The sequence below is a fragment of the Hyla sarda genome, chromosome 6 (genome assembly GCF_029499605.1).
Source record: "Hyla sarda isolate aHylSar1 chromosome 6, aHylSar1.hap1, whole genome shotgun sequence".
Lineage (NCBI taxonomy): Eukaryota > Metazoa > Chordata > Amphibia > Anura > Hylidae > Hyla > Hyla sarda.
The window spans coordinates 100,480,940-100,495,549 of record NC_079194.1 but is presented as its reverse complement, the minus strand read 5'-3'; the positions used below and the strand labels follow the sequence as shown (position 1 = coordinate 100,495,549).

At 42.9% G+C, this 14,610-nt stretch overlaps 1 protein-coding gene and 3 non-coding genes across 5 annotated transcripts; all 4 read left to right on the top strand.

The window, feature by feature from the left end:
* Positions 1 to 576: 576 nt before the first annotated feature.
* On the top strand, positions 577 to 7,836 carry RPL13A (ribosomal protein L13a). 2 transcript variants are annotated; one of them, XM_056524550.1, is made up of 9 exons: positions 577 to 646; positions 3,270 to 3,356; positions 4,651 to 4,723; positions 4,914 to 4,979; positions 6,037 to 6,138; positions 6,341 to 6,426; positions 6,504 to 6,563; positions 6,642 to 6,764; positions 7,712 to 7,836. In XM_056524550.1, the coding sequence occupies exons 1-9, from the start codon at positions 632 to 634 to the stop codon at positions 7,796 to 7,798; spliced, it is 699 nt and encodes a 232-aa protein (XP_056380525.1). In that variant the 5' UTR covers positions 577 to 631; the 3' UTR covers positions 7,799 to 7,836. The 2 variants fall into 2 exon arrangements, with proteins under 2 accessions (XP_056380525.1, XP_056380526.1); XM_056524551.1 differs by lacking the exons at positions 577 to 646; positions 3,270 to 3,356 and having other exon boundaries at positions 4,645 to 4,723.
* Positions 4,509 to 4,583, top strand: LOC130277820 (small nucleolar RNA Z195/SNORD33/SNORD32 family). Its single transcript, XR_008845586.1, has one exon. It is a non-coding gene; the product is annotated as a small nucleolar RNA Z195/SNORD33/SNORD32 family (small nucleolar RNA).
* Positions 4,757 to 4,839, top strand: LOC130277818 (small nucleolar RNA Z195/SNORD33/SNORD32 family). The gene has a single exon (XR_008845584.1). It is a non-coding gene; the product is annotated as a small nucleolar RNA Z195/SNORD33/SNORD32 family (small nucleolar RNA).
* On the top strand, positions 7,131 to 7,205 carry LOC130277819 (small nucleolar RNA Z195/SNORD33/SNORD32 family). The gene has a single exon (XR_008845585.1). It is a non-coding gene; the product is annotated as a small nucleolar RNA Z195/SNORD33/SNORD32 family (small nucleolar RNA).
* Positions 7,837 to 14,610: the final 6,774 nt, after the last annotated feature.

Genomic DNA, 14,610 nt, shown 5'->3' with positions numbered 1-14,610 from the left:
GGAGGCACCCTAGTTGAGAAACACTGATCCAGACGATAGGAAATAGATGAGTACTGTTGGCTGTTCCTCATCACTGGTAAGGACCAGGAGGATTTATAAAGAGGTCTTCGGCTGGGTTCACACAGCATTATGGTCACTATTACTAGTCACTTATGGAGTGGGAGAATGAAAAAATAGGTGTTGGCGAAATATCACATGTATTCAGGACCTGGCCACAAGGGGGCAAAATATCACTTTCATGGATGATAAATAGAGGGTCTGGCTGCAGACGGCACATAAAATAACATGCTATGAATGGAGATCACGCACTTCCTGTGTTGAGTAGAGCTCCAGTCCGCAGCCAGACCCTGCATAAGCGGGAGCTCTAGAAACTGCTATTTCCGGTATAGGAGACTAGTGACGTTTAACCAACCACTAATCACACGTTGGCTTTTATATGTTCCGATACGCTAAAGAACATAAAAGCTGATTGGTTCGTTATGTAGCCTACGTGCGTGACGCCTGATCCCTCCCCTCCTTTCCTACGGCTCTACTGACAGTAGGCGTGTCCTAAACGTCACTTCCGCCCCTTTCCTTCCTTTTGGAGACCCCGTGGCCGAGCGCGAGTCTCTTTCTCGTCCGGCAGGCCAAGATGGCGGACGCTAAGGTGAGCGCTTCTGGCTGGGCGGCTGGTTTAGTGCGCCTGCCGTACTCCGACCGGGCGGCGGAGTGTGTCGGAGGGGCCGGGAGGTACTAGCGGAGCGCAAGGGGTTGGACTGGGGATGTTATGTGACTGCGGGGATATCTCTCACACGGGCTCCGAGGCAGCGGCCTGGGTGCTCATGTGGTGAGGAGCGGGGGCCGCTCCCGTACGTGTCTATGGGATGTCATACTCTGTGATGGTGTCTATGGGATTTCCTATAATGTATTGGGACCCTGTAGCCGACTTCACGTGTGTGTGAGCGGAGCCTTCATGCTGTAGAGCGGCAGCTCATGTGCGGGGCTCGGGCCTGGTCGGTGTCTGCTCCTCCATCATCCTGTCACTGCCCCAACCTGTGCGTTTCTAGTGCATGGACAACAACTCCCATCATGCCAAGAGACTGACTATAGTAAATGTAGTTTTGGAAAGTAATAGAACAGTCTCTTATGCCATTCACCACATAGTGATCTGAGTGTGGCCCTCCAGATGTTGCAAAACTACAACTCCCCGCCTGCCTGGACAGACATTGGCTGTCCAGGCATGCTGGAATTTGTAGTTTTGCAACATCTGGAGGTTCTCTTTGGTGACTTCCACACTAGGTTCTCAGGTATCAATCAGTGATCTGCACATGTGACATCAATGGGTAAAGCTGCTTGAATCACTGGTATTAAAGCTGTATTCCTATGTTTAATGTAAAGTAGCTTCAGTTCATGGGTTAACAAGAAATCCATAACTTTTCTATAGTCAGTATAATGCACAGGTAGACTGTGAGCTTCAGCCAGGTAGATCATTGCTCGTGTGAGGGGCCTATCACAGGTCTCCATGATGGAGCAGGCCGGGATCATTCTCTTAGACTTTAACTTCAATCATTTCATTGCCTGTTACATGTCTAGCCAGTGTATGAGGTTTTTGTCTAACTTGCCAAAATGTGATCAGCTAGCAGTTTTCCCTGTTTGGAGGGGGTGGCCAGTTTGGTGTTGCAGTGTGCCATGTTAAGTCTATCCTTAAAGGAGAACTCCATAATACAAATTGTACCCATACTCCCGATATACCGTACATACCTTCCTTCGCTCCTCCAGTAACAGACTCCACACTCCGCCGCGATCCTCTTCCTGGTTGCTGGTGGTCAGCGAGTCATACTGCACTCAGCTAATCATCGGCCGCAGCGAAGGCCAGACTCGGCTGGCGATGGGCTGAGCGGCAGTGTGAGTGCTTCAAGACACACAATGTTTCACTGCACCTGCTGCCGGGGCCGAAAACTTCACACTGCCGCATAGCCTATCGCTGGCCGAGTCGGGACTTTGCTGTGACCAGTGATTGGCTGAGTGCAGTATGACTCGCCGGCAATCAGGAAGAGGATCGCGGCGGAGACCGGAGCCAGTTACAGGAGGCACCAGGGGAGTGAAGGAAGGTATGAATCCATTTTCTTACTGCCAGCAGTATGGGGGACATTCTTTGTATTCTGGAGTTCTCCCTTAAAGGGTAGTCCAGTGCCAAGTTTCAGATCACGGGGAGTCCGACCGCTGGTGCCCCCTGCGATCTCCTGCACGGGACCCTGGCTCGCTGGCTAGATAGCTGGTGTCGACCACCGCACGAAGCGGCGGCTGACATGCCCCTCAATACAGCGCTATGGCAGAGCCAGAGATTGCCGCCGCTTCGTGTGGTCAGCACACCCCTTTCCCGCAGGTGCCCAAGCGGTCGGACCCCCCTATGATCTGAAACTTATCCTCTATCCTTGGGATAAGTTTCAGATTCAGCACTGGATATCTCCTTTAAGTTTATCATTACAAAGCAAAAGTAACATTTAAGGTACATTCACACACAGGATCTGCTGCAGACTTCAGTGTAACCGAAATTGAACATAGCATCAAATATGCAACATATCCTGTGTGAATGCATACTAATGGGATGTTCACATGTGGTGGTTGCAGATTGTCCGCAGCTACTTAAAGTTAATGGGCAGCAAAAGATATGTGAACGTACGCTTGGAGTATGTGCACACTTATTTCGTGCAGCTTTTCATACCTGTTGATGTCAATAGATAAACTGGCAGCAGAAAATCTGTAGCAAAATATACATGTGATTATACATTTTATCCACAACTCTAATATTTGACAAATTGCTATGATGCAGATCCGGGGAGAACCGCACAGTTTAAAATAATGATGAGAAAATGATTTGTGCACATAAGGGGAGGTCTACTTTTTTCTTTTCTTATGAAAATGGAAGTGTTCCAATCCTTATGATTTTGGATGATGAGAAATGTCTAAAACGTTCTCTAGCTGTAGTGATTACAGCTTATAGACTGCAGAATGGTAGTGGAGAGTTTTACCCCTGCTTGTCAGGTTAGCATCCACTGATCTTATGGTTGTATCACATTGCAACATCATATCTGCATATTAGCAATGTGGCTGTGCGGCAAGATCAGTCTCCAAATCTTTGTAGGAAAGCAGTTTTAGCTACAAATCCATGTGACAATTAGCAATCAGTTTAAAAGCAATGTTGGTGCTGTGCGGCCTTACATTCATGATCTGTTGTCATTAGTGCTTCAGTCTTATTTTTGTCACTTATGCAAAGTGTATTTCTTTAGGCCAAGAAGGTACCTCAGAAACTCATCCAGGGGGGTCTCCCAGGCTTCTACAAGAACTTGGGTGGAGGATTCAAGGCTTCAAGTCAGGTAACTATCAAGCACTTCTCTGGGTACAGTACACACGTGTGTTAGAATGGATAAGGTTATGCTCTGGGTTTTCTCCGTTAGAAGTCAATGCAGCTGATATGGAGGGAGCTCTATTTACATTAAGAAATAGAGGGGGTGAAGGGTGGCAGTGTATGGGTGACAGATACCACTTTATGGCAAGACAGGGAGGTTGAACTATGCCTGTTCTGGAATAAATTAAGTGAACCCCCTGCTGTCCTTCATTTCTTCTGCAGTGCCCTCGTGTCCTGCTCCCCAGGCCCAATAAGTCATGCAGCAAAACGCTGGCCGCAGAGGTGTCTTGACCCAATTGGCTGAGCAGCAGTATTACTGCGCCTGGGTCATCTTCCTGTGTCCCAAGTCCAATGTCATACTGCTGCTTAGCTAATCACTGGCTAGGCGGGACATCACTGCAGCTATTGACTTGGGCCCTGGAAGCAGAAAGAGAATCACATAGGAGACTGGGAGCAAGACAAGGGAGGCTCTTTTTTTTTTGGGGGGGGGGGGGGGGTACACAGGGCATAGTTTAATAACTTCCTGCCAAATAAACCTCCTTTCAATATGTCCTGAGCTTTCATGAGTTAAACTAAGGGCAAGTTCCCACTTTCCGTATTTTGCTGCATATTTGCTGCTGTGTATTCTTTCCCATTGAACTTCAATGGGATAGAAAATACGCAGAAGCAAGTACGCAGCAAAATACGGCATGTGGGAACGTGCCCTAAATGAATGCAGGCATTGCCTGTGGCTGAAAGGTGCAATAAATGGTGGCATCTACCACCCATAGGCTATGATAACATTAGTGTAAATTATACTTTGCTGCTAACATAGTTACATCTCATGATTAAAGGGATATTTCAGTAGAACACTTTTTGCAGTGCAATCAAATTGGTGTAAAAAGTGTGCATACTCATCTGCTCTGATCTGCCATTTCAATGCTGCCTTGTTCCCAGTGATGTTCCTGCAACACTCAAATTTTACCCAGTAAGTTTTGGTTTTAAAAGAGAATGTGAGCCAGTGTTATATTCAGGCCCAACCAGACGACCAATTTGCCTAGAAAGCTTCTTTCACGTGTTTGTGGAGTAATATGTATAATGAATTAGGCATTGCTATCTGAACACAGAAATCCCTTTCAGCCTTGTCAGTGATGAACATTGTGCTTGATCGTCTCTAAAATGAAATAATCTCACATGCACTACCATCTGAGGCGGCTGACAAGCAGTAGTGATTTGTACTATTAAGTTTCTGCATCAGTTTGATATGTGAATCTTATATGCAGGTTCTAGTCATTGATGGCAGAGGACATCTTCTTGGTCGTCTCGCTGCAATTGTTGCTAAGCAAGTGTTGCTAGGTAAGTGATTGTTTTTTGTAAATAATATTGTAACTGGTCGTTGATGAGTCTAAAGTTTCTCATATGAGTTTAATCGACCATGAGATAAGTTTACATGCACTACCATCTGAGACCAATATGTGAACTACACCATAAATGAAAGTAATGTTAATAAATATCTAATTTGTAAAAAATTTTTGTTAATCTCTAGGTCGCAAAGTAGTTGTTGTAAGATGTGAAGGCATCAACATTTCTGGCAACTTCTACCGCAACAAACGTAACTATTTTTTTTTCTTCTTTGTACTACAGTTAATCCACATACATGTTTTTTTAGGAATAACAAGTACAAATACTTGTTCATTAACAGATCCCCAATTTGGGGATTGTTCTCTGGTAGGGAATAGAAGATACAGAATTCAGTTTTCCCTGTTTGACTAGAATAATCCCAAATATAAGACAGCACTTGGGATCACATGTCTCGAGCCAAAAGCAATTGCTACATCCTATTCTGCCCTAGATGTCAGCCCTTTTGTATTGTGGGTACTGGCATGTAGTCTTGTCATGAACATGGCTGCTATACCCAGCTAGGTTTGATAGCTCTGATCCTGATCCCCTTACACTTTGGCTGTAGATGGCTACTCACTGTTGGCACCAGGGTGACAGTGGGCAACTGGCCATATAAAAGCTGCTATAGGCATCTGACAAGTAGTAATGTTTAGGAATAAAGTAATCCAAAGTGTTACAGAAGTAATATAACGAGTTTTTCCCCTACTGGAAGAAAATTAAGATCTATAGGTTTTAAATAAAAGTTGTGTATAATACCCATATTCCTTGCATATGGTGGAGGAAAAACGTAAAAGCTGGTGATGGTTGCTTTTCCCTATTTGTCCTATACCCCAGAATGTTAAAGCCTCTCCCACACAATAGTGCTCATACAACTTGAACAGTGGGGAAAATTTGTCAGTCTCCACCCCACCCAAAAAATGTACTCACTAATAACTCAAATACCAAAACATTTTACAATTATCAGTAAAACAAGAAGTTGTATCTCTTGGAATATATCAGTGAGAACATTTATAAATTGCTTGGTCCTGTAGGCCCAAAATAGGCCGGTCCTAAATGGCATATGGCCATGTAAAAAGGCATTTAATTCATAAATTGCCCTTAACTTCTATACAGAAGTCTTAGAGGTGAGATGGGTGGTAATAATTGTAGATTTCATGTAAAATCGGCTGCATTGTGACATAATCTCTGTATAAACATGAGTATGGTCAAACATATTCCTGAAAGTAAAGACTGATCTGTGTTTACATGATTATTTTCCCCTCTACTAGTGAAGTACCTTGCTTTCCTGCGCAAACGTATGAACACAAACCCTTCCCGTGGGCCATACCACTTCAGAGCACCCAGCCGCATCTTCTGGAGGACTGTAAGAGGTAATGCTGATCTGGTGCACTAATACCTATGTACTTTGATGCAGACTATTCTCAGTAATGTATTTAAGGTTGGCCTTATATAACTTTATAACTTTTCCTAATACTATGATAAAACTTGCAGAAATAGTTCTAGTTTAGTAATTTGTCTAGTTAATAAACACTCAGGAGAGCTTAGAGGTTTACATGGGTTTTCTGCATTTAGGAATGCTCCCACACAAGACAAAGAGAGGACAGGCTGCTTTGGAGAGGCTGAAGGTCTTCGATGGTATTCCCCCTCCTTACGACAAGGTAAGTGGGCTTCTACCAGTACATTTGATAAGGGGTCCTGTTATAAAAGGTAACTGAAATTTGATATTGTTATACAGAGGAAGCGAATGGTAGTCCCTGCTGCCCTGAAAATTGTGCGCCTGAAGCCAACAAGAAAGGTATGCACGACCCGGCATTATTACTATTCTCAAATGATGTGTCTTTAGACTAAATGGATGTATTGGATTTTTATTTAGTTTGCTTACCTTGGACGCCTTGCTCATGAAGTTGGTTGGAAGTACCAAGCTGTGACTGCCACTCTTGAAGAGAAGAGGAAGGAAAAGGCCAAGCTGCACTACAAGAAAAAGAAGCTGGTCATGGTAAGTACTGTAAACTATGTAGCTCTGTGGATAAGTCTCTTGTGGGTTAAGTCTGAGACAGGGTACACATAGGGGACACTTAAACCATCTATAGTAGCTCTATATTAGCCTGCAAACCAGAGATATGGGGCAGGTTTAGCAAAACTGTCAAATTTGCCCATAGTAACCAATCACAGCTCTTTTATTTCTCATTGTTCTAGTAAAATGGAAGCTAAGCTCTGGTTGCTGTGGGCAAATAAGCTTCTGCGACTACCCCAGTTTTTTTCTGGAATTTTACTACTGGACTATTAAAATAAAAAATCCCAGTGCCCCACTCTTTCACATACTGATGTGGCTATTGCAGCATTGACACAAGTTCTTTTCAGTATTGTCGTTGATGAACTTTGTGCTTGAGTTTCACTACAATGAAACAATTTCACATGCACTACCATCTGAGGCAGCTGTTGGTTCTGGTGTCATGATGCAGGTGTTGCACAATATTCCTTTAGGTGTTAATCTGTGCAAATTAAAAAATCCCTGTAGTGGTGACTGGCATTGACTTTAAGTCTTAGCAATGGGACTGTTTACCCTCATAATTGCATTTATTGAATATATAGACAGGAACAGATCATATATAGGACACGTACAAAAGAAACAGACTTCACTTTTCAAATCCATTTCTGGCTTTGTATTCATTTGCAATCACTTTGTGTGACCATTCACTAAAAGCTCTGAACCAGCACTTTTGATCTTGTGTAGGGTCTCAATAGTCTGCATTAACTGTTTGCTCACTTGTATACATTCTTGATATGCTCATGAAGCAACCGAACATGAAAATTCATAATACTCTTGTATTTTGCACTGATGTAACATGTGAATTCTTTCCCCACTGCAGCTATTGTTTGATGGCTTTCTACTGCTTCAGCTGGTTTATGTATGTATTGTGAAGCCTATTTTCTGTTTTTCAGAAACTGAAGAAGCAGGCAGAAAAGAACGTCGAAAGCAAAATTGCAAAGTACACAGATGTCCTGAAGCAGTACGGTGTCCTCGTCTAACAATAAACAGATATCAAATAAATATTTGAATAAACAAATGTCTGTTGGTTAATGTTAGGCCATGTTAATATGGACAAAAATATGGATATTTGTGGCCAAATATCTGCTCCCGAAACATGGGTGGGCATTCCGCACATGGGTGGGCATCTGATTCTTCTGGCTGTGGTTAGGGCCACTTCCATATGCGCTGTCTTCTAGACAATTACCCTGAAGGCAAAATAAATATAACGGACTCCCCTAATCGTAAGTAGATCCTTTAAACCAACTTATATTAAGGGCATAGACACAATGTTAAAACCAATATAACTTCCCCCTTCTAGACAGCAATGCTTTTCTGAGCAGAATCCACAGAAAGAATAGACATGTTAATCTGAGTCCGGTTAGCATAATACCAAATTTATATAGGTTTTTACTACGTTGCACATAATGGAACGCCTTAAGGACTCAAGGTGTAAAAGTGCTCCCTCCCCCAGTCTATAGAGCTGAACAGGAGTCATAGCAGGATGGTGGATAATGCTGGATGTTGCCAATCAGGGTGTCTGTCATGAATTCCTTAGACACCATGATCAGTTAATTGCTGTCTAAAATGAGAAATCTAATCCTGGCAGTGGGTGAGGGGACGCCTTGGTAAAATCCGGATCAACTGTCCTGTCTGATCGTCGCTCCAGTGCTGCAGGCAGCCTGTAGCAATGGAGCACCAATAACACTGATTAATGGTGTGCTATTGCACAGCATTGTCTAGTTTATGCAATCAAAAGATTGAACAAGTTTCCAGTGAGGGGCTAAAGAGTAAATAAAAAGTAAAATAAAGTTAAAGGAGTACTCCAGAATAGAAAAAATTGTTCTCTAAACAGTCGGCAGTAAAATGTCACTGCCACTCAGCCTATTGCCGGCCGAGCAACCAGGAAGAGGATCGTGGCGGAGACGAGTGGGTTAATGGAGACATAGGGGGAGCGAAGGAAGGTCCCTCTTTATTTTTATTTTTTTTACTGCCGGCAGTATGGAGAACAATTTTTCTATTCTGGAGTACTCCTTTAATGAACGTGAATAATTTCCCTATGAGTTGGCATAGGCCCCTCTTTCTTAAAGGGGAACTTCGGTGAAAACCTATTTTTTTAACTCGTACCAGAAAGTTAGATTTGTAAATTCTATTTAATAATAATCCTTCCAGTACTTATCAGCTACTGCATACTACAGAGGAAGTTTTTTTTTTTTCTTTCAATTTTTGTCAGCAGAGAGCACTGTGGTTTGACACCTGTCCATGTTAGGAACTGTCCAGAGCAGGAGAGGTTTGCTATGGAGATTTGTTCCTACTCTGGACAGGTCCTAAAATGAACAGGTGTCAACAGAGAGCACTGTGGTCAGACAAAAGAAATACACATATTCCTCTGTAGTATAAAGCAGTTAAGTACTGGACAAATTAAGATTTTTAAATAGAATTAGTTTACAAATCTAACTTTTTGGCACCAGTTTAAGAAAAAATTAAGGTCTTGCATCACATGACTATTTTACCATCCAATTTAACAAAGTAAAATCGGCATTCGGATTACCTTAGACTGTATACAATCGTATTGAATAAAAATAGTTTGGTATCCAATTGCAGGAAAAGAAATGCAGCGTGTGAACATAGCCTACCTGGTACCAGATGAAGCTGAAAGGGGTCTGGAAACTAATAGGTGACTTCACCCTGAAGTCTGCATCTTACGTTCTGTTGTCACCATTAAGCAGTGGAAGATTTGGGGAGTCACCGTGTGATCCCATGACCAAATTAGAGTACTAAAACACATAGATGCAGCTGTGCTGGCATAAAAAAATAGCACTGTAGGACTAGTGGTGGGTGCATAATAAAGGCTTCTTAAAAGGGGAGACCTTGATGAGAACCCTATAATGTATTCTAATAAAGCATTAAAAATTTTTTTTTCCAAAGCAGGAAACATTTAGCTCCTATAATGAGAAACAGAGTCAGTGCAAAGGTTTTAAAGTTGCTTAAATTGCACCCACACTGTTCCCAGCTGCATCCCTGAAAATTCACCTTTGCCAAGTTACATCTGAACCATGCAATTCGCAAATTTTGATAAAATACTCATTACAATCTTATGTTGTACAGCCTCTAAAGCAGGGGTTCTCAAACTATGGCCTGCAGGCCACATGAGGACATTTATCTGGCCCGCTGGGAGGTACTACTTACTCCCACTTGGCTGCTGCGCATTGATTAGGGATGTGGAAATTGTATCGCCTGACGCCCGGGCAGGTGAATTCTTCAGGCACTTAGCACTGCTTCGGGCAAGCAGGGCTTACACCTGAGGAATTGATATATAACTGGGCCCCGTCACTAAACTATAGCGGGCCGCGCAGGATGTTGGCGCGTTCGATGAAGTCACTCATCGCACTTACCTCTGCCAGGACCGAGGATGCGGTCCAGCAAAAAAAAAACTGAGCCTGCCGGTGCGCACATGGGACGGAGGACAGGTAATAGCAGGGGATCAGAGGGGGAGGGGGGCTTGGTGGATGAGTAAATGATGTGGCACAGGAGGGGAAGGGGGCTGAATTATGACACAGGAGGGGGGCTAAAATAAAATGGCACAGGGGAGGGCTGAAATATAATGGTAAGTGTTGATTTAACTTATTCTTAATTTTAAATATTGTATTTGTTCCCGTTTTGTTTACTTCAAAATAAGATATATGCAGTGTGCATAAGAATTTGTTCCGTGTTTTTTTTTTTTAAACTATAGTCCGGCCCTCCAACGGTCTGAGGGACAGTGAACTGGCCCCCAGTTTAAAAAGATTGATGACCCCTGCTCTAAAGTGAATGTTCTGTTGTCCATGGATATCTGGGGGTAGATTTATTAAAAGCTTCCAGAGAAAAAGCTGACCATAGCAAGCATTAACATTTTTAACCTGTTCAGGACGCAGGGCGTATGCATACGCCCTGCATCCCGAGTCCTTAAGGACGTAGGGTGTATGGATATGTGGGAATTCCGGTCCTAGCCGATTGGGTACCTGACCGGGATGCCTGCTGAAATCATTCAGCAGGCATCCCAGCACATCGCTGAAGGGGGTCCTGAGACGATCTGAGAAAATCGCATGTCAATTCAGATCGCTCGGAAAATAGGAATGATCGGAGCTGTCAGTGACAGCCCCAATCATCCTGAGGGATAGGAGCGAGGTTGCAGTGCTGCAGCCTCCTCCTATCCCCCTGCCATTAGTCAGCTATGAGTGCTGACCAATGGCAGTTGTAGACAGGGAGTTGCCATGGAAACCCCCGCTCTGCCCACCCCCTGGATGTCGGGGAGAAGATGCTGTGGGGAGCGCCGATCGTTGGTGACATCAGCGGAGATCAGCAGCGCCGGTAGGGAGGCGACGGCGTGGAGCATGAAGGGAGGTGGCAGTAAAGCGATCTTTACTGCTGTCTTCCTAGTGGAAGCCAAACTGCAACTCCCAGCATGCCCAGACAGCCAGAGGCTGGAGGGTCACAGTTTGGAGACCACTATTACAGTGGTGCCCAAACGGTAGCCCTCCAGATGTTGCAAAACTACAATTCTCAGCATGCCTAGACTGCCCACGCATGCTGGAAGTTGTAACATCTGTCCTTCAGCTTTTGCAATTTTCATGAAAATTTTGAAAATTGCTGCTATACTTTGAAGCCCTCTAATTTTTTCAAAAAGTAAAAATATGTCCATTTTATGATGCCAACATAAAATAGACCTATTGGCCCAGATTTATCAAACTGTGTGAGAGAAAAAATGTGTGATTTTCCCACAAGAACCAATCACAGCTCAGCTTTCACTTTACCAGAGCTTGTTAGCTTAGCTGTGATTGGTTGCTGTGGGAAAATCTCTCCATTTTTTCTCTCCCACAGTTTGATAAATCTGGGCCATTGTATTTGTGAATCAATATAAAAAAAATTTTGGAATATCAATTTTCCTTACAAGCAGAGAGTTTCAAAGTTAGAAAAATGCTAAATTTTTATGAAATTTTGGGATTTTTCACCAAGGAAGGATGCAAGCAACAACGAAAATTTACCACTAAAGTAAAGTAGAATAGGTCACGAAAAAACAGAATCAGAATAATCGGCAAAAGCATCCCAGAGTTATTAATGCTTATTAATTGCAAAAAATGGCTCTGTCCTTAACCTGATAACGACCAAGGACGAGTATAGACGTCCTGTTTGGCGGCCATTCTGGCACCAGGACGTCTATACTCGTCCTTGGTTCTCGTGGGTGCTGCGCAGTGCACCCACGAGATCGCGGCGGGGACTCGGCTGTAACACACAGCCGGGACCCTGCAGCACTCCATGGAAGAACGAGGAAAACGTCTGTCCCGGCAGTTTAACCCTTACAGCTCCGGTCGGAAGTGACCACGGGCTGTAAGTGTTATGACAGAGGGAGGGATCTCCCTCTGTCACCCCTGCAGCACGATCAGGGGTGCTGTGTGTAATCCCCGGTGGGCGGGGACCTGCGTTACTGCCGGGACAGAAGAAAACTTTGGTCCCGGCAGTTTAACCCTTACAGCCGCGGTCGGAAGCGACCGCGAGCTATAAGGAGTTTTGACAGAGGGCGGGGGCTCCCTCTGTCTCTCTCCTGTAGCACCCCACAACTATCGTGGGGTGCTGCTGCTTACCTGGGCAGCCGGGGGTCTTTACTAGGACCCCCAGGTCTGCCCCGGTTATTGCCTGTGAGGATGTGCTAGAGGCACGTCCTCATATGCTGCCTGCTAGTGTAAAACTAGCAGGCAGCACATATCTGCAATGCTTTGGAATACTAAGTATTCCAAAGCATTAAAAAAAAAGTGTAAAAAAATATAAAATAAATAAGTGTAACAACAGTAGGTATAAAAAAAAGTGTAAAAAAAATTAAATAAAAATACATTTATTAAATAAATATAATGAAAAATAAAAATGTATGTGTAGGATCACACGGCGCACATCCGCAGCATATTGCGTGCTGCGGATGCCCACCAACAGTCACAATAAAGAGCTCCCTGCTGCGGCTGGGTAGCTTTGTGTGTCCACTAATAGCGTCTGATTTCCCGCCGGCAGTCATGAGTGGACACACTGAGCTACCCAGCCACAGCAGTGATCTCGCCCCTTGTGACTGCCGGGGGCATCTGCGGTGTGAAATATGCTGCGTCCCATTCATACTGCGTTTCCGCAGTGTTAGAGGTATCCGTCAGCATCATGTCAAAAAGAGTGATGCTGACGTATACTGTAGCATCTCCATTCATTTGGGAATGAGACGGTACAATATACATTGGCATCCCTTTTTTTGACTTGACAACAGACACCTATACTGCAGAAACGCAGTATGAATTGGGACTATTCATATAATGATTCCCTGAAAGCCAAAGTGGGCTCCTCTCCTTTTGGGGTCCTACCACGCGGCAAAGGAATCAAATATGGCCTTAGCGGGGGTATTTCCAAACACGGGCCGAGCAGCTTAATAAAATATAGGGTGCATTTCTTTCAATATCAGAAGTGATGTACAAAAAATATGCCCCACAAATGATGCATTTGTGAAAAATTGCAAATTTTGAATTTTTTACACTGACTTTGTAATAATTCCTGCCAAAAAACTATAGTGTTAAAATACTCACTGTACCCACTAGCGAATACCTTGAGGGGTCTAGTTTTTTACATGGGATCATTTGGGGGGGGGGTTCCTATGTTCTACCACCTTCAAATTTCTGCAAACCTTGCATAGCAAATAAAAAAAAGATGTACTTTTCAAATTTTCTAAATTTCAAGTTAAATTGTTAGGGTTCTAATTAATTTAAAATGTTAATTAAAAACAAAAAAAATGCTGTCAAAATAAAGTAGACATCTGAAAGTATAAGTTTCAGAAACTATTTGGTCAGAAAGTATAAAAAATATGAAACCTATTAGTGTTAAAATAGCAAAAAATTTTTATTTTTTTTTAAAAATTTCATGATTTTTTGCATTGTAAAAAAAAAAAAACTACAAATTATATCGGCTTACTTTTACTATGTACATGAAGGACAACTTGTGACAAAAAAACAATGTCAGAATTATCGTGATTGGCAAAACATTACCAGAGTTATTCTCTAATAAAGACAGACATCCCTGATGTGAAAAAACAGGCCTGGTCTTTCAGGGGCGTACAGGTTTATTTGTATTGGTCCTTAAGGGGTTAAGGTGAAAATGAGCTGCGTCCTTAAGGGGTTAACCCCTTAAGGACTCAGGGTTTTTCCGTTTTTGCACTTTCGTTTTTTCCTCCTTACCTTTTAAAAATCATAACCCTTTCAATTTTCCACCTAAAAATCCATATTATGGCTTATTTTTTGCGTTGCCAATTCTACTTTGCAGTGACATTAGTCATTTTACCCAAAAATGCACGGCGAAACGGAAAAAAAAATCATTGTGCGACAAAATCTACGAAAAAATGCCATTTTGTAACTTTTGGGGCTTCCGTTTCTACGCAGTGCATATTTCGGTAAAAATTACACCTTATCATTATTCTGTAGGTCCATACGGTTAAAATGATACCCTACTTATATAGGTTTGATTTTGTTGCACTTCTGGAAAAAATCATAACTACATGCAGGAAAATGTATACGTTTAAAAATGTCATCTTCTGACCCCTATAACTTTTTTATTTTTCCATGTACAGGGCGGTATGAGGACTCATTTTTTGCGCCGTGATCTGAAGTTTTTATCGGTATGATTTTTGTTTTGATCGGACTTTTTGATCACTTTTTATTCATTTTTTAATGGTATAAAAAGTGACCAAAAATGTGCTTTTTTTGACTTTGGAATTTTTTTGCGCGTACGCCATTGACCGTGCGGTTTAATTAAT

Bases quoted from the DNA above. Each gene is read 5' to 3' on its own strand.
- RPL13A (XM_056524550.1), top strand. The intron at 4,724-4,913 runs GTAAGTGATTGT...GTTAATCTCTAG, and splicing joins TGCTAAGCAAGTGTTGCTAG to GTCGCAAAGTAGTTGTTGTA. The intron at 6,765-7,711 runs GTAAGTACTGTA...TCTGTTTTTCAG, and splicing joins AGAAAAAGAAGCTGGTCATG to AAACTGAAGAAGCAGGCAGA.